The sequence below is a fragment of the Aotus nancymaae genome, unplaced genomic scaffold, assembly GCF_030222135.1.
Source record: "Aotus nancymaae isolate 86718 unplaced genomic scaffold, 86718_ANA_hifiasm-v0.15.2.pri h1tg000036l, whole genome shotgun sequence".
In the NCBI taxonomy this organism is placed as follows: domain Eukaryota; kingdom Metazoa; phylum Chordata; class Mammalia; order Primates; family Aotidae; genus Aotus; species Aotus nancymaae.
In genome coordinates this window covers 12,663,404-12,681,442 of record NW_026988450.1, presented here as the reverse complement: position 1 = coordinate 12,681,442, position 18,039 = coordinate 12,663,404, and the positions used below count along the sequence as shown (strand labels likewise).

The window sequence follows — 18,039 nt, the reverse complement described above, 5'->3', positions numbered from 1 at the left end:
GAAGAGATAAAAAGAGAATACCTTTTCACTAACTTCCTGTTCTGTGATTAAGAGATCCTGTCACTAAACCTTTTTTCCTTTAATTGGAAAATCTGAAAGTTAAAGAACTCACTAAAGAAGAGCTCAAGAAGGAAAAAGGGAAACCTGAGTCAAGGAAGGAAAGTAAGAACGAAGAGAGAAAAAAGGGGAAGAAAGACAAAGAGGATGACAGAAAGGATAAGAAGATTGCTGATGCAGACCTGTCCAGGAAGGAGTCTCCTAAGGGTAAAAAGGACAGAGAAAAAGAGAAAGTGGACCTAGAAAAAAGTGCTAAAACCAAGGAAAATAGGAAAAAATCAACAAATGTGAAAGATGTTTCTAGTAAAATGGCCTCCAGAGACAAAGATGACAGAAAGGAAAGTAGAAGTTCTACCAGATACGCACACTTAACAAAGGGAAATAACCAGAAAAGAAACTCCTAAAGTGCTGGCATCATCATCCCAGAACATGGTCATGTTCCAGATGACAATTTGTTATGGAAAAGCCTGGAAAATGTAGTATTGCTCTGGTTGGTGAAGGTGTGTAAATTAGCCATTGAATATATTATTGGTGTTTAGCAAGTAAATCATCTGTAATTTAAATATACCGTCTCATGCTTCTAAACATAAAAACATTTTTAAAATATGTCATGGAATTTGATGTAATGACTTCTATTTATTGATCATGTATTAGGCAAATGTATATATATCATGAATTCTTATGTATTATATTGAATACTTTCATTGACGTTAAATAAGAATATTAAGATTTTAAATATTATTCTGTGCAGAATACCTTGTAACTTTTTCAGGTGTGCTAAATACTCAGGGAGATAGGATTTGCCCTTTGTTTTGTCCCTCCTTCCCCTTCCTGCTTCCCTGTTTTTTTGCAGGCACCTCCCCAGGCTCATGTGCCACCCCCTTCCCTGAGTTCCTCCCTTCCCAGCCTTTCAGGCTTTTCACAGGTTCTCCTTTCTCTTTTCCCTCTTCTCTCCCCTTTTCTAGTTAACCTTCCCAAGTCTTTTACTCTCTGGTTTCCTTCGCTCCTCACCTCACCCCTGCCCCTCACTCCTGCATACTTCTCACTCCTGACCTCCCTCCAACCACCCCACCTTTCTGTCATCCAACACATATTTAGTGCTTACCATGTGCCACATACACTGCTCGGGGAACTCTGGCCATAGCCATGAATAAAAGGGAGAATTGTATTTAGAAGAAAAATCTCAGAACACTTTTATTTATGATACCTTTGTACTCTTAGACTAACTATAGAAAGATTTTAATTATTTTGGATTAGGATGTACTTTCATTTTATATCACAGCTTTTCCATTATTTTGGTTGAATAGCATACATTTTTCATATTTGATTGCGTCGTTATTTACCATTTCTAAGGAATTGCAAATGTAATCTCTAACTAGAGGTCAGAATTTAACATCTTAGAAAATATTTAATAAAGTGAAGTTTTAGTGAGAAATACAATTCTACAAATCTACAAATGGTTTGTACTGTTCCTTGCCTCAAATACTATGTATCTAATTGTGACTACTGTGAAATGCAGTTAGTTGATAATGATAAATTGTTTGTGTAGCATTTTTGATTCTGTTATTGTTAACCTTATTTGTTAACAACAGAATAAAAAATGTTACCACAAAGATTTTATTTTTAAATGAGTTTTTAATACTAGAATCAAAAATCCTACCCCAAAGATTTTATTTTTAAAAAAAAGATTTCTTTACTTTTTTATGAAGATCTTAAAAATAGAGGTTTTTGACTTAAAGATATTTCAACTCTGAAATGAGTACACTTAAGTGTAAATATTTCTAAATGTATTGTACATCTTTTTCTTATGTTAACGCCTTTTACTATTTAAAGTCAAATACTTTATGACATTTAGTTGACAGAAATTTCAACTTAATAGAATTATACAACAGAGAAGAAATCCTAGAGAATATCTAATATCTCTAATATAATCCTGTTATTTTATTGCTTAAAAGCTAAGGGCCGGCCGGGCGCGGTGGCTCACGCCTGTAATCCCAGCACTTAGGGAGGCCGAGGCGGGTGGATCACGAGGTCAAGAGATCGAGACAATCCTGGTCAACATGGTGAAACCCCGTCTCTACTAAAAATACAAAAAATTAGCTGGGCATGGTGGCGCGTGCCTGTAATCTCAGCTACTCAGGAGGCTGAGGCAGGAGAATTGCCTGAAACCAGGAGGTGGTGGTTGTGGTGAGCCGAGATCGCGCCATTGCACTCCAGCCTGGGCAACAAGAGCGAAACTCCGTCTCAGAAAAAAAAAAAAAAAAAAAAAAAGAGAAAGCTAAGGGCCGAAGATATTGTAATGTGATAACTTGTAACTTGGAGTTTTATGTTTTGATTAGTCAGGATTTTGCCATTTTTATAGATTACAACAACATAGTAAACCAAAAAGGGAAGGGAATTTTATGGCTGCTTTGTTTGGCAGATACAGGGTACTAACTTCAGATGACTAGATACCAAGTCCAGACCTGGAATCAGAGCTCTTTTTCTTCTTAGCTCACTCTGCAGGTCTTAACTGTGCTGGTTTCTGCCTGACTTACTCTATTTGGAGATGCTACCACTTGATAAGCAAGATGGCCCTCGGCAGGCTCCAGACCAGTCTTTCCAGTTTACCAAACCCAATGCAGATGCCTCTGGGAGAGAGAATTCCAGGTGGCCTGGTTAAGCCTGGTGAACATCTGGGACCATTTTTGTAGTCGAGGATGGTGAGTCTTCCCAGGTGCACACCTGTGCACAAAGCTTTGGAGTGGGAGTTGAGTGGGTCCCACCCAGACTCCATCAAACGTAGGGCTTCTGGGACAAGAAAGTGAGGCTTTGAGAACTGGACAGAACCAGAAACAGGAACGTGTCCCCCAGGCATATGAAAGTTGTATGATTCTCAAACTATATCTTGGTGTTAGATCTTTCTCCTGAGATAAATGCAGTGGTTTTTTAATGTATAAAATTTTAAGTGCTGTCTTCTCTAAAGATTGTTTGCTCTCCCTGGAAGAAGGGCAAACAATTATAAGTGAATTTGTTGAAGCATGCTAGCAATTTTTACCTTAGTTTTTAAGTTCAATGGCTATGGGGCAGAAAATGCATAAATACTAAATTCTAAACAAATGAATGAAAATATTTTGGAATAACCTGATCATCATAAGCATATAAGAATTGTCTATTGCTATTTAGTAAAGTACTTCAAAATGTTTTGGCTATATCATTGATTTCTTCTTTGACTGTTAGCTCAAGAGTTGAAACGCCTCAACTAAAACATTTAAAGATCTTTAAAAGCACTTGTACACTAGAACTTGATTTATTTTTTTCCTTCTCTCTTGTTTCCCTCTTTTCTTTCTCTTTTCTTTCTTTTTGTAAATGTTTCAACTGACTTATTGATGTCAAAGTCACACTTTATCCAACTGCATTAGTACTTAAGCTTCAGCTGAATCAAATCCCAGCTCTCAGTCATGATTAGTGGGTTAAAATCATGTTTGGCACTCTCAGTTTTACATTTTGTATTCAATACATTGTTATTTCTGTATCGTTTGCTTCATATTGTTTTCTAAGTTTAATTAAAACCAGAAAGGTTACCTTTTTAAATAAGTCAGCTACATCAGGGACAAAAAATTCATAATAAGTAGCTTGGAGTCAGATGTTGTTTTTGGGAAGACTTGAAAAGGGAAAATTAAGTACTAAAAATGTAAGTTTATTTTGCCATATCCCTAACAACAGTTTGATTTAAATTATATTATGATATGATACTTACAAATCTTTTAAATGATATTATTGGCATGTTTTTCCTTAAACTTTGTAAGGTAACATTTTACATTTTAGTAGCACAGTCTGCTAAGGTAGGCAATTTTTTGAAAATATTTGAGTGCCAATCAATTTTTCCAAGAATCTTCTTCTATCCTTTAGTATTAAGCTACTTCCTTTTGAAGCACTTCCATCATCATTGAATTTTTTCTTCATTTGTTGTGTTATCTAGTTTCTGTTTCATTTCCTAATGGCTTTGTATGTGAATGAATTTTAGTTATTCCTAACGTCATTGGTAGTCATTTTTTTGAATTTTTTTTTTAAGCAAGATTTTCAGTTTTACTGTATGGGTGATTTGCATTGTGTATAGATGATCCTCTCAAAGTTTCACAATGAGAGAGAGACTGATGAAGAAATTGATGTAAATCAATCAGCATGAACACTTAAATTAATCCAGGGGGCTACTTGAGTTAATTCTATAGGTGATTGCTTTATTGAGAATATTTTGTATTATGACCCGCTTAGCTATGCAAGTTTGTAACTTCAGAGGTTCTCATAATGATATGTGGATAATAAAGATTCTCCATAGACACTTGCATAGAAAAAACAGGGAGTAAACAAGAATCATTTTTAATTTGAAATGGGTCTGGTGACTTAGGCTCTATCTCCTGACACTGATTTCTTTTTCCTGTGTCCTCAATTGTTTCTTCTCCTGTTAATGCCCATTGGTAATAATTCTCAAAATTGATTGCTCAGAATATTTCATTGTAAAATGCATCTTCGAAATGGTTGTTTTCCTCATTTGTAAATTGAAGGCAATGCTGTTCCTCAGGGTGGTTGTGGGAACGAGCTGATGTTGCATATGTGTAAACAGCAGGCACGTTGTTCGGCATTCACTTTCCCTTTTTCATTGGTAGAATCGTAATAGTAATAATTCAGCCAAGACGTCTCAGTCAGGGGTTCAAAACTTGGAAACACTGAAACTGATTCCTATTCCTACTTTTGTCAACAGATTGCAAAACAAATATTTAAGTCATTTATCCTTTGTAGTGAATGTGTCTTTGTGAAAAGAGTATATTAAGCCTGATTTATTCTGCTGAGATCATTGAGGGGGCAAATACAAATAATCGTAAATGCTACACATGTGTGAAACCATAAGAATGCCTAGTTTTTAAAAGAATATTGTGACAATATAAAAATGCAAGATATAAAGGCTAGAAAAAAGTTATGAAATAAACTATAATAAGTATATGATACAATCAATAAGCCTAATAATCAGCCTAATTGTGGAAAACATATGTTTTGTATTCAGAGCACATTTTTTCCGTAGATGTGATTTTATGGTCTTCAGAGATTTTTTTTTTTTTTTTTTACTCTGGTACACACAAATTTACTTAATTCTAATATCCAGTTTTTCAAGTCTTAATGTAACTGTGTTTCTATGTAAATGCATTTATCATTCTTCCTTGGAATATTAGGAATATATTTAGTTTTACTTCTGAATGTTCTCCAGAATTTCTTCGGTTACATCCATGGTATTAAATTCATTCAGATACCTTACATGGACAAAAAACCATGGATTGGCCCCTGTGATTGTAAAGCCCAGGGATAATTTTGGCTTTTTTCTTTTGTTATGCTGGATCTAGGAACTCAAACTATGTTCTCAGCCTCTGTCTGTGGACTCTCAGGAATGTTGGCTTCCTTCTCAGGCAGAGTCTCATGTGTTCATATTCAACCCTACTCCTTATGGAGTAGGGGATAAGAAAGCTGTGATTGCTGACACCGTGGGATATGTGAGTGCCCACTCTTAAACTGTTGGGTAAAGCAAAATTGGATTCCCCTAAGGAAGTTAGTGTGTTTTCACTAGAAGGAGGAGGAATTGGTGCAGGGCGGAAATAGGTGTTTACACACCACTCTTCATCTGCACCTAAAGCAGGCAGATGACGGAGTTTGTTTCCCCTTTTTCTACCCATCCCATTTCTTCTTCTTCCCCTGCCCAAATACAGAGAGGTGAATGGGATGGGCTGAAATAGATATTTCAGAATAAGAAGGTGTGTACCTAAACATTGGGTACTCATGGGCATAAAGATGGAAACAAGACACTAGAGCTTCTAGAGAGGGGAGAGAGGGAGACAAGGGTTGAAAAACTGTTAGGTACTAGGCTCACTACCTGCGTGATGGAATCATTCATATTCTAAATTTCAGTATCACACTGTATACCCCTGGAACAAACCTGCTCATGTGCTTCTTGAATCTAAATAGAAGTCGAAATTATATTTAAAAATTAAAATAAAAAAGCTGTGGAGAAGAGAGAGATCTTATTCCAAACAATTATTGGTCAAACAATAATTTTAGACCACTGAAAGAATGTAAGAGAATACTGACATAATAATAATAAATGTTGCCATTTAGATAGCAGGTAATGAAGTTTATTTTGTTGTTAAGCTCTCTCCATTTTGTTCTGTTTAAAATGAGAGTTTTTGTGTTTAGGAAACTAAAGGATGAGTGTTATGTAGCAGACCCATAAGTTTATTTTCATGAAAATCTTGTTTGGGCTGATCTGAAAGATTCCTCAATAACAATCTTTTGTCTCTTATCCTTTCTTCTCCATTTGCCTAAGAATATAATTGCATAAGCTAAATGTTTATTCATTGTTTGGCCATCATTTTTAGATAGGAATCAATTTCTGGAAGAACCCTATAAGCCATACAAAGCAGAAAGTCATCCATTTTGTTTTTCTTTGTTTTCATCTAATACCCCACTAGATTTCATTTTTTGTATCTATTTATTGCTCCATATTAAGTCAGGTATGCATACGTCATAGAGGTCTGCCTCGCGTTTCCATCTTCTTTGCCTTACGTATTACTTCTCTTCTATTCTATTAGAGGAAGATGATCTATGCTTAAAGCCATTGTTGTTTTTGATAATTATATAATACCAACATGCTGTGTCTATAGTTCTCACTTATTGACTCAGCTAATATTTCTGAGTGTCTGCAGCATGCCAAGGACTGGGCAAGGCATGGGGGATACAAGAGATTGAGATGGCTGCTATCCCTGCAGTGAAATGCTATGAAATAAACAAGAGACCAAGGGAGAAAGTAATGAGACTAGAGTGACTGTCAGTATGGTCCACTAGTCCCTCCACCTAGAACGTGCTCCCGCTCTGCGTGGTGGGCTGCCTTTGTCTCTCCTATGGGACCCAACCCAGTCATCACCTCTGCACTCAGACATCTCTGACCCTCCCAAGTGGCTGCACTTGGCAAACTTCTGTTATCACACTCATCACTTTGCCTCATTCCTGGACTTTGCTGCCAGACTACGAGTTATCTCCAACACCTGTCCTAGTAACTGACACTAATAGGCATTCAATGTTTGTTTATTGAAGGGCAAATATACAAAACATATCATCTAAAAATATTTAAGGTCTGTATATACTGTTGAAGAATATTAGGAAGAAGAAAACTGTGTGTGTGTTTTTAAAGAACCCAAAAGATTGTTCAATAATTGCAGTGTTTTAACTACCTTGGAAGTTGCCTGTAACTGTGTTTATGTTGCTGTGTGTACGTGTGCAAGAGGTGGGCAGGGAGGGAGTTTAAAGATTTTTTTTTAGAAGAAAATAAAAGGTAAATTTTTGGAAAAATACTTTTTATCTCATTTAATTCTTAAAGCCCTTCTGAGGGGTCCGGTTTTGTCCTCTTTCTGCATTTGTGGAAACCAAAAAGTGTAGCTGTGGACACTGACATAGAATTCAAATGGAATTCAAAGATATCCTCTTGTCCCAGGTGCCCAAACTCTTACACACCATGTTGAGTTGCGTGCCCTTTAATTGCATTTTTTTATGAATCCACTCTCTCTGGTGTTTGTGGAGTCCCTTCATTGGTGCTGAAACCAGGCTCTTGGGAACCTTATTGCCAGTGTTTAATTCTCTTGTAATTTGTGTCTGTTTGAAATCTGTCTGTCCATCTTACGTTATGTAAAGATGCTTTGAATCTGGAATGGCTCTTACTGCATATCATGGGGTAGCTTTGAGTACCTGGTAGTCTCAGAATTTTGATAAGTTCTGGGACTGCTGTTGATAAACTAAGAAAGCTCTGTATTTACTGATTATATAAGCCAGGAGCAACAACGAGGATTAGCATGTTTACCTAGTATGCATACCTTTCTGGCATATTAATTTTCCAGAATATTTCTCAAATTTCATGTACCTGTGAGCCTTAATCTGGGGGTAAATTAATTTATACTGCTAGGCTACTCGCAATTGAAACAGTACCACTTCTGAGCAATTACCCTTCACAAATAACCATAGCCAAAGTAACCCGGATTGGTATGGATACATTTTCCTTCATCTGTACACCTTTGAATTAGTAAACCAAAGATTAAAACACTAATTTAAAAAAAAACTTCTTAGCTTTTTATGGGCTACGTGTATGAAATTCTATGAAACAAAATCAGTTTATAATTGTTCCCCAGGTTTTGTTGAGGGAGTGGCTTCCTTCTAACTCTCATGAGAAGTAAATACGTCATGTTCCCTCAAGTCACAGCCGTTGGATCCAGCATCCAGGGCCTTTCTGAAACGCACACCTCTCCCGGTGCCTCAGCCACCTTTCTTCTCCTTGGCGCCAAATATGTTCCCAGTTGAGGAATTTTGTACACTAACATGCCTCATGATAACATTTTGTTTAAGGATGGACTGCATGTATGGTGGTGGTCCCATAAGATCATAGTACCATATTTATACTGTATCTTTTCTGTGTTTAGATACACAAGTACTTTGTGTTACAGTTGTCTGCAATATTCAGTACAGTACATGCTGTACAGTTTTGTAGCCTGGGAACAATAGGATATTGCATATAGTCTAGGTATGTGACAGGCTATACCTTCTAAGTTTGCCTAGGCACACCGTGATGTTCCCACAATGGTGAAATTTCCTAATGGCACATTTCAACAAACATTTCTCAGAATGTATCCCTGTTGTTAAGCAACACATGACTGTACTTGCTGTTCCCTACCTGAAACACACATGAAACTTACATAGCCACAGCCCTGATTTCCTTCAGGGCCTGTTCACATGTTATCAGTGAGTCCTTTTGCCAAAGTATTATGAATAGTTCCCACCCTCACTTTTCCCTAATGTTCACCCTGTTCCATGTCTTTCCTGTACCTCTGTCCCCATCCAATATACTCTAAATAGTTCATGTTTCTTATTTTTATTTTTTTGAGACAGAGTCTCTGTCTCCCAGGCTCTAGTGCAGTGGTGCCATCTCAGCTCACCACAACCTCCGCTTCCCGGGTTCAAGCAATTCTTCCACCTCAGCCTCCTGAGTAGCCTGGATTACATGTGTGCGCCACCATACCTGGCTAATTTTTTTCTTGTATTTTTAGTAGAGACGGAGTTTCACCATATTGGCCAGGCTGATCTCAAACTCCTGCCCTTGTGATCTGTCCGCCTTGGCCTCCCAAAGTGCTGGATTACAGGTGTGAGCTACCACACCCGGTCCATGTTGCTTATTTTTTAAATTGCTCTCTCCCCCAGAAGGTAGGTATGTTGTTTTCATTTATTATAGAATAGTTCCTTGAATTAATAGGTGCATCTGATGAGCCTAAAGAACTAAAACCAGGGTATGTTAGTGTATTTTCCAAATCATGTTGTGGCCATTGCTGTGGACTGGCAATTTCTATTCACCCTATAATGACTGGAAGGCAGCAGTGGACACCCTGTTCCTCTTGCCAGCTTAGGAATGGAAGTGGGTCCCAGTCCTGATGATAAACACTGAAAGGGAAGACTATCAGCAGCCTCTGGAAAAGATTTTCTCAAGCCTAAGAAAGAAACAGAGCAAGAGATGGTCCTTTTGCTTCTGGACATCGCCTTGTCTGAAAAAGAAGCTTGCAGCTCGGGAGCTCTGATTGCCAGCCTAAGGATGAAGCTCGGCCTGTGGGCCAGCCAGCCGCCTCCACACTTCATGTTTAGTTAGATGATAAATTTCCTTCCTGTTCAACCATTGTAAGCTGGCATTTTGTTAAATGCAGCCCCAGAAACATCAGAACTGACACATCTCATGTCATAACCTAATTTTGAATATTTATTTCATTGCTACATCTTTGCCACTTGTACCTCATAATAAATCCATTTTGAAAACTTTTCCTTTGACTGAATTGAGCTTATAAGCATTTACTTTTCTTGGTTCATTGTTGCTTGTTTTTTTTTCTCAAATTTTAGAACTAAAATGAGTTCGGGTTGCAAAAAAAGTTTTTTTGGAAATCCTGAAATAAAAGCTTGTTGGGCAAATTCTTCCATATGGGTTGTTAAAGCAATTATACTCTGGAATGTGTTTTTGTTAAATTTTAAAAAGTTTATAAAAGTCTAGAGGAGGAGATATACCAATATGATCTCAGCTTCTTTGAAGTTTACAATATAGTTTATTTTTGTGCTGATTTCATCTCTGGAAATAGCTATGACAAGGTATTAATGATTTTATGATTCACCTGCCACTTTGGACAGGGCAAAAAACCTCAGTATTTTTTGCGATGTGCTTTTGCTTTCTCCTGTTTTTCATATGTTTTACAATTTCAATTTTAGAGACAAATAAGTTCAGGTTGAGTTAAAGAAAGCTGACTCTCGGGGGCATTGTATGTCAGAATATTGGTATACTAGTAGCATTTGAACACTTAGCATTAGAATTTTTTTTTCAAATGAAACTTCAAAATCATCAAGAATGGGATTTTTAGGCAATTTGAATCTTTATTGTTTATTGGGAATTTCATTGCTTGTATAACACATGGAACATAGTTTGAGAGCCTGCTACAAGTGGGGTTAGTGAAAGATGACCCTGTAATTTTTCATTCAGACAGTTAGTTTTGAGAGTGAAATAATTCCAGAACAGCAGACATCAACTGGGAGTGTCTTAGGGAAACTAGACTCATGGCACTGAAATGGTGGATGCTAGAGCAGAAATGTGGATCTTTGGTACATGGGAGTAGAGAAATACTGATCCCAGAAATGCTGATGTCAGCACTCAGCTACTGGAGTACAGCTAAGAAGCCCTGGCCCTGCAGGGAATCTCCACAGTCATTTAGACTTAGCAGAGTAGTCACACCACTGGGTGTATGCAGCCCTTCAGCAAGTGTTCATTGAGCAATTGCTATGTGCCAGGTGTTAGCTGAGGTGCTGACAGTGCAAAGATAAATTACTTGATTCTTATGATTCTTAAGCTTTTTCCTATTCATGCAGCAGAACTTGGCAATGAATCATTCCATACCTGTTCCATTAAGAGTTGAGGGAAGTAAAAATGATTCTTTAAATGGGAAAAGGGAGGGCAGCCCTAAATTTGAATTTGAAATGTGATGTCCTTTACTTGGCCTTCATCTCTACCCACTACTCCCTCAACTTGAACTACAGTTGAGACCTGTGTATAATCCCTTTGCAATCTGTCTTACAGTTAGAGGTAACTTAGGTGTAGAATACAGCTAACTGTATGTGTTGGTGTCAGGTGTACTGGTGGTAAGTTTTGTGTGGAAGTAGTGTTGCAAATGGTAACTAGAGGAAATGTAAGTGATGCAGCAGGGTCGTGTGTTTCTGTCTCTGTTTCTTTTAAGATGTGGGAAGAGGAATGTGAGAGTATGTTTTTGTCAGTAAGAGAAAAATGAAGAGACGTAGAAAAAGCAGTGAAAAGGAAAAATAATAAACGTGAAATACATTGAAATGAGACCACACTAGTGTGCATACATGAGCTGCACAGAGCTGCTTAAGATTAGAACACTGCTTCTCGTGTCACCTTGACCTTCCTGCTGCCCGCAGGCTGTGCATGCACAGAGCATTCCCTTTAGTGACAACGCTTGGTAGGAGAATCTGAATGAGGTCAGGAGGAGTCCAGGATCAGCAAACAATCTTCAAACTCTTGAATTTAGCTGTTTTCTAAATAGTTGTATTTAACTGAGGACCTATTTTAATGTTCCACATGTATAATATCAAATAACTTCAAATAACTAAGTTAATATAATAGATTTTAGACTGCTCTTCACTTTAAAATCAGTTTTCATGTTAATTTACCCTGATATCTTATTTTCCTTAGGACTTAGGAAGAAAGACCTCTAAATTTTCATGTATTTTAGCTGTTGTAGAATAATATGATTACTTGTAGGGGTTTCCTTTAGAAGATTATAAACAGATATGTATGATTTCCTTTTTAACTATTTTTCAAGTAGAATAAATAATTATATCAGTGAAAACATGGAGTGTACCTGAATAACAAAAAGTTCAAGTCCTGGCCGGGCGCGGTGGCTCAAGCCTGTAATCCCAGCACTTTGGGAGGCCGAGGCGGGTGGATCACGAGGTCGAGAGATCGAGACCATCCCGGTCAACATTGTGAAACCCCGTCTCTATTAATACAAAAAAATTAGCTGGGCACGGTGGCGCGTGCCTGTAATCCCAGCTACTCAGGAGGCTGAGGCAGGAGAATTGCCTGAACCCAGGAGGCGGAGGTTGCGGTGAGCCGAGATCGCGCCATTGCACTCCAGCCTGGGTAACAAGAGCGAGACTCCGTCTTAAAAAAAAAAAAGTTCAAGTCCTTCTTAGTTGCCTCATTGCTGAATTCAAACTTCAGGAATTAGGAATTAATTAATCACTTATGAACACAAAAGGAGCTTGAACTCATACTGAACTTTTGGCAGGTTTAGACGTGACTATTTTAGAGAATCATGAAAATTTAAACAAAGATTTTGTTTTAATTTGAAGTGAAAAGCTAACTTAGACAAAGAGATCGTAAATCCTCATGTGAAGTTGAAGAGCAAACTATTTTCCTACCTCAATTTTTAAGCACATAATTCTAGAAACAATTAATTACTTGCACTGTTGGTTACATGTTTGAGAATATTATTTTTCCTGCTTTAGTATGTCAGAAAACCCCACAAAAACTGAAGTTAACTTTGTGAATAAAAAAATGCAGGACTTAAAGAGAGATCTACTTCAGAGCCAGCAGTCCCACCAGAAGAGGCTGAGCCACACGCTGAGCCCGAGGAGCAGGCTCCCATGGAGGCAGGTAAGCTTGTTCTCATCCTTGGGTCTCGCCCAGGTGTGCCAGAGCCTGACAGGTATCCTCGTTTACAGAACCATGTTTTACCTGGAATTTGTTTCACATCGTTTATAGAATAATTAACTACTTTTTTTTCCCTTCTGAAATTATATGGTAAACTTACTTTTTTCTAGTAGAAATTGGCACAGGATAATTTTAATTTTTAAGATCTAAGGTAGTTGTCTTTTGTCTAAGACCACACAGGAACATCATGAACTGAAATGTTTCTTGATTCCAATTCTAGCACCGTTGTACTATATTACCTTGAAAGTAAGAATACACACAATTCCACACTAGTGTTATCATTTGTCATGTGATTTAATAGAATCGATCTAGTGGTTTCTCAGTCTTTTTTATATGAAGGTCTCTATCTTAAAAGACTTCCCAAACCTCCCTGCGGTCATCTGTGGAGCTTGGTTTGTGTCCACATGGATTCACAAATCAAGCATCTGTGTAATTACCCCAAAGCCTATGACCTATAGGTAGGAAAGTCATGAAATATTTTAATAAATTAGTAAATCTAATACAGTCTCTAAAACTTTGGTTTTCTTATGCCACCTATTGGAAATGTAAGGAACGACACCACATATTTACTGAAAACTTAGGTACTGGATCCAAATGGTACTTTGGCTGATTTTTTCCCTGTGTTCTGAGGAATAATATTTCATTTTTCTTCCTTTAAGGCCAATATGCTGCTCTAAGTTTTGTTAGTTGTTGAGTTTTTAATCCTAGGACTGTGTACCGTCTCTCATCCTGTAGAATTGGCTATGATTATATCATAGCTCCAGAACAGAGAGTAACTTTTAAAAAGTTGTATAATGTGTGTTTGGACGTAGCACCTCACATTTTACTTTCTACTAAAGCCTCTCTTGACCCCTCCTTTTTGTATTTGCCACCTAATCCCTCTCCCCTCTAAAATAGCCACACTTTGAAAGAAGAATCCACAATTACTTTTTTACCTTATTTTTCTTTCATTTTTTTAACCCTTTACACTCTGGCTTCTGCCTCTACCAATCCCCTCCTGAGGAGAGAGAAGGAGTATTTGCAAAATCATGGAAAGCTGAAATGGCATGGAGTCCTCACTAAGTTCAAAGCCAGTGCTGGTAGCAGATGATTCTAGAGAAGTATGTGAGGGCTCAGTTGTGGAGGTATTGTATTCTGCTCCTAGGAACTGAGACTTTCGCCTGTATGGGGAAAGGAAGCCATTAAAGAGTGAGCAGAATTCACCACCCTCCACTTCTAATGACTCAAATTATATTCTCTTTGGATGGTGATTTCAGCAGTTATCAACCTGGGAATCCAGTTAGGAAGCTATCTTAGGCTTTGTGAGAGAGGATGGCAATTGGTCGACTCTATAATTGCACAAGACTGCATATATAAATGGCTTGTGAAATAGAAACATCTATTAAAAATAGGCATTTTTATGCTTTGGAAATGATTTTGTAGTGTGATTAGCATAATATATATTACATTTAAATGTTCCCCTTCCTGAAATCTAAATTAACTTATTCTGTTTTTGTCATGGAAGATTAGCTCTTTGACGTAACTGATGTCACTGGCATTATCTCACATGACAGCATTTATGATACTAAGTGTAGTGCTACTTTTATTCACTGAACATAGATTATGTTTACTGGAGAACTTATAACAGTATCAATGTAGTTATAGCTTCTTGTTTATTGTGTGATGTTGCAGTTAAATCTGATAATCTCATAAGCACCACAGTGTTTTTGGAATGTCATCATAATGTTCACTTTTGTAATTTGCCTTATTTGAATCTATGGCTCTCAGTGTCAGGTATGGTTCTCCAAAGCTGAAAGGATTGTCAGTTACAATGTAAGGTATTCTACTGACACTTCCTGACAAACCTGCGTGAAAGCAGTGGGCCATCTCTGAGTACTCAGTCCTCACACCTGCAGGAGCGCACTTTGCCCGTCAGGAAAGATAGGTAGTGGTTGACCAGATAACGTCAATCTGTATTGACCTTGTCTTCCACATTTCTGTCTTTATTTCCAATTATTTCCCTTTATGAAAGCTTTGTTCTTCCCAATTTATCATTATTGCAAATTTTATTATTTAGAAACTGAAGTCATTTTGCTTTTACTAAGGCTTTCTGTTTAAATAAAAATCTGAACCTGAGTTAGTTTTCTTTCTTTTTTTTTTTTTTTTTTTTTTTGAGACGGAGTTTCGCTCTTGTTACCCAGGCTGGAGTGCAATGGCGCAATCTCGGCTCACCGCAACCTCCGCCTCCTGGGTTCAGGCAATTCTCCTGCCTCAGCCTCCTGAGTAGCTGGGATTACAGGCACGCGCCACCGTGCCCAGCTAATTTTTTGTATTTTTAGTAGAGGCGGGGTTTCACCATGTTGACCAGGATGGTCTCGATCTCTTGACCTCGTGATCCACCCGCCTCGGCCTCCCAAAGTGCTGGGATTACAGGCGTGAGCCACCGCGCCCGGCCAGTTTTCTTTCTTTAAAAACCTTATTGAAAGTCTTTTAACACTTTAGTCTGTTGACAGAATAAAACGAATTTTACATATCTAGCATGTTTTCCAACACAGAACAAAAATGTGGTAAGCTGACAGAGAAAGAATGCATAGTTGCTTGGTCAAATGTGTTCATTTTAATGTGTATGCACCAATGCCATATTTGAGCGTTAGGAGTTCCATGTAAATGTTTGAACTTTTCTACTTAGCTATGTTTTACAATTATTTTAGAACCCCAGAATATCGAAGATGAAGCTAAAGAACAAATTCAGTCTCTTCTCCATGAAATGATGCACGCAGAACATGGTATGAGTTAAAATCTGCTCCTTGTCTTGAGTTACTAAAATAATGCTTAGTTATATAAAATGATTTGGACATTTAAAATTTAAAGGTTAATTGGGTGTTTGTATTTTTTAAGAAGTTTGAATTAAAAGTTAGAGAGCAGGTGTTGTTTTTGAAATAGCACTATATTTTATTCCACGTCACTGTGGAGGAACTCAGTGCATACATCTAAGAGAGAGCTGGGGGAATAAATGAGAATGAACAAATTGAAAGCAGTGATCCATCAGGAACAGAAGGGGAGGGCAGAGAGGAGGAAAGTGGGACTCAGGCCAGCATTTAGGCTCATCCAGCTGCTGCCCTCCACCCTCGATTTTGCTTCATACCTGGCTGGTCACGAGAACAAAAACAAACTTTTAATTACATAGGTTGCATTAAGCAGAGAGGAAAAAACACACACACACACAGACATGAGAATATAAAACATTTTCCCAGCACTTAGATTTTAAAATTTCTCATGGGGAGCTCTGCATAGAGGATAATAATAGTCCAGAAACTAGTGTTTTAAAGTTTTATCAGACTGTTTCTTGAAGCATCCCTTGATGAAAACAGAGTTCGTGATCCCAAAACGTAATTCATGAAGAGATTTTGGAGTGGGCAGAATGCTCTGGAATCCTGATTCTTTTAATGGTTTGGTGTGATCCAAGGGTGGCCTAAAGGAAAATAAATTGTTTCTTAAAAACAAAAAGCAAACAATACCCTGTAGTATAAATTGGTTTTGCCAGTGGATGCTAGGGGTATAGGAGCCTGTACCCTTTTATTTCTAGCTGCTTTGCAGCCTGGAAAACCACTCATTGGCCTGTATGAGCAAGTTCAGGCTTCCCCTTCTCCCCCCTCCCCAAACTTTAACTTAACAGAAGGAAAATGCAGTTTAAATGAATAAGTGACTTAAATATAATGGGGTAAGTGCTGTCATGGCAATAAAACTCAGATGCTCTTTAGAGATTACTCAGAAGTGCCTGGTGTAGACCTTCGCTTGGCCAGTGCTGGTGGTGAGTGTTTTACGTAGAGAGCATATCCCAGAGACAGGAGAGGACCTGAAAGTAGTTCGTCATAGCTGGCATGTGGAATATGTAGGCGGAGGGTCATGAGAAAAAGGGCATTTTTTACTTGATTCTAAGAGTAACTGAAGCCATTGGGAAAGGTATTTAGGAGTGTTGTGCGGTTCTGTCTGTAGCATGAAAAATGCGTGGAACGGATGCAAGAGTGCAGCTGGGAGACAAGACAAAGGTTGTGCTGGTAACACAGTGATTCGGGATGGTAGTAAACTTGCCTCAGCCAAAGGAGGGGATGGAGAGAAATAGACCCGTAAGAAGTTTAGGCAGGGGTGGGTGGGCGGCCAGCCACAAGAGGGAAGTAGTCAAATCTAGCACAGCCTCTTTCTTGCACTTGTTGTTTTCTTTAATCACATTTAGAAAGTCACATTTATGGCCCATGGCTATAAATATCCTTTTTATGTTGATGGCTTCTAAATATATGGCTGTAGCCCTGATTGCTCATCTAAACTCCAGGTTTACTTAGCTGCGTACTTGGCATCTCCATTTGGATGTCTTACGGGTGTCTCCGACTTAAAGCATGCCTGCCACAGAACTCATGATTCTTCCCACGTCTCACAGCTCCTCCTCACCCCAATCCTCCCCAAATTGCTTACGCTAGTCTTTTTATATTTTAGTCAATGTCTTCCTACCCTCTTAGTTGCTTAACTTGAAAACTCAAGAGTTTTCTTTGATTTCTTTTCTTTTCCCCTCACATCTAATCCATCAACAAGCCCTGTCGGCATTGCCCCCAGCACTGATTTTGGCTCTCTAGGGCCCGGTATGATTCTGGCTTCTGGCCATGATGGTTGCAGTAGCACAGTAACACCCAGCTGGGTCTCCCTGTTTCCATACTTGCTCTCCTATAAACTGTTATACTTAATGTGGCCCAGCCAGTCGTGCCTTATCTAGTTCCAGCCTCTTTTTCCCCTTCAGTGACTTTTCTCTAGCCCAACTGTCCTTTCTTTTCCTTGTAATTGCCAAACCTATCACTGCTTTGGTGCTCCTGCACCTGGCATATCTTTCATTGAGATGTATTTCCCACCCCTGCCCAATCATGTCTCTGACTGAACGTAATCTCCCTGCCCCCATCTTGGTACATTCACAACTGGATCCAGGTCCTGCATCTGCCATTGATTCGCCATGTGGCTTTTCAAGTTGTTCGTCTTTCAAAGTAGGATACCAGTACTTACCTCACAGGGAGGATATAACAGCTGCAGAGGGCTTGGTCATGCCTAGTCTCATGAACGCTCGGGAAATTTTTCATGATAGGCTGTCACTGAGCAGTGGAAACTCAAAGATAGTGTACAGTGTTTGACTGGCTTCC

General features: G+C 38.4%; 1 protein-coding gene across 12 annotated transcripts in view; it reads left to right on the top strand.

Annotated features, from left to right (window-relative positions):
* The window catches only part of ASPH (aspartate beta-hydroxylase), a 221,692-nt gene that overhangs the window by 57,069 nt on the left and 146,584 nt on the right, over positions 1–18,039 (top strand). For 10 of the 12 annotated variants that reach the window (XR_010345529.1, XM_064384230.1, XM_064384227.1 and 7 more), the window contains 2 exons: positions 12,731–12,823; positions 15,571–15,645. Coding sequence is in view for 11 of the 12 variants with exons in the window: in XM_064384230.1 (XP_064240300.1) it covers positions 12,731–12,823; positions 15,571–15,645 (168 nt within the window). In the remaining variant the exon portion in view is untranslated. Of the gene's footprint in view, positions 1–99; positions 7,431–12,730; positions 12,824–15,570; positions 15,646–18,039 lie in introns of those variants that run through there. The other 2 variants (XM_012463721.3, XM_012463723.3) reach the window with 1 other exon arrangement.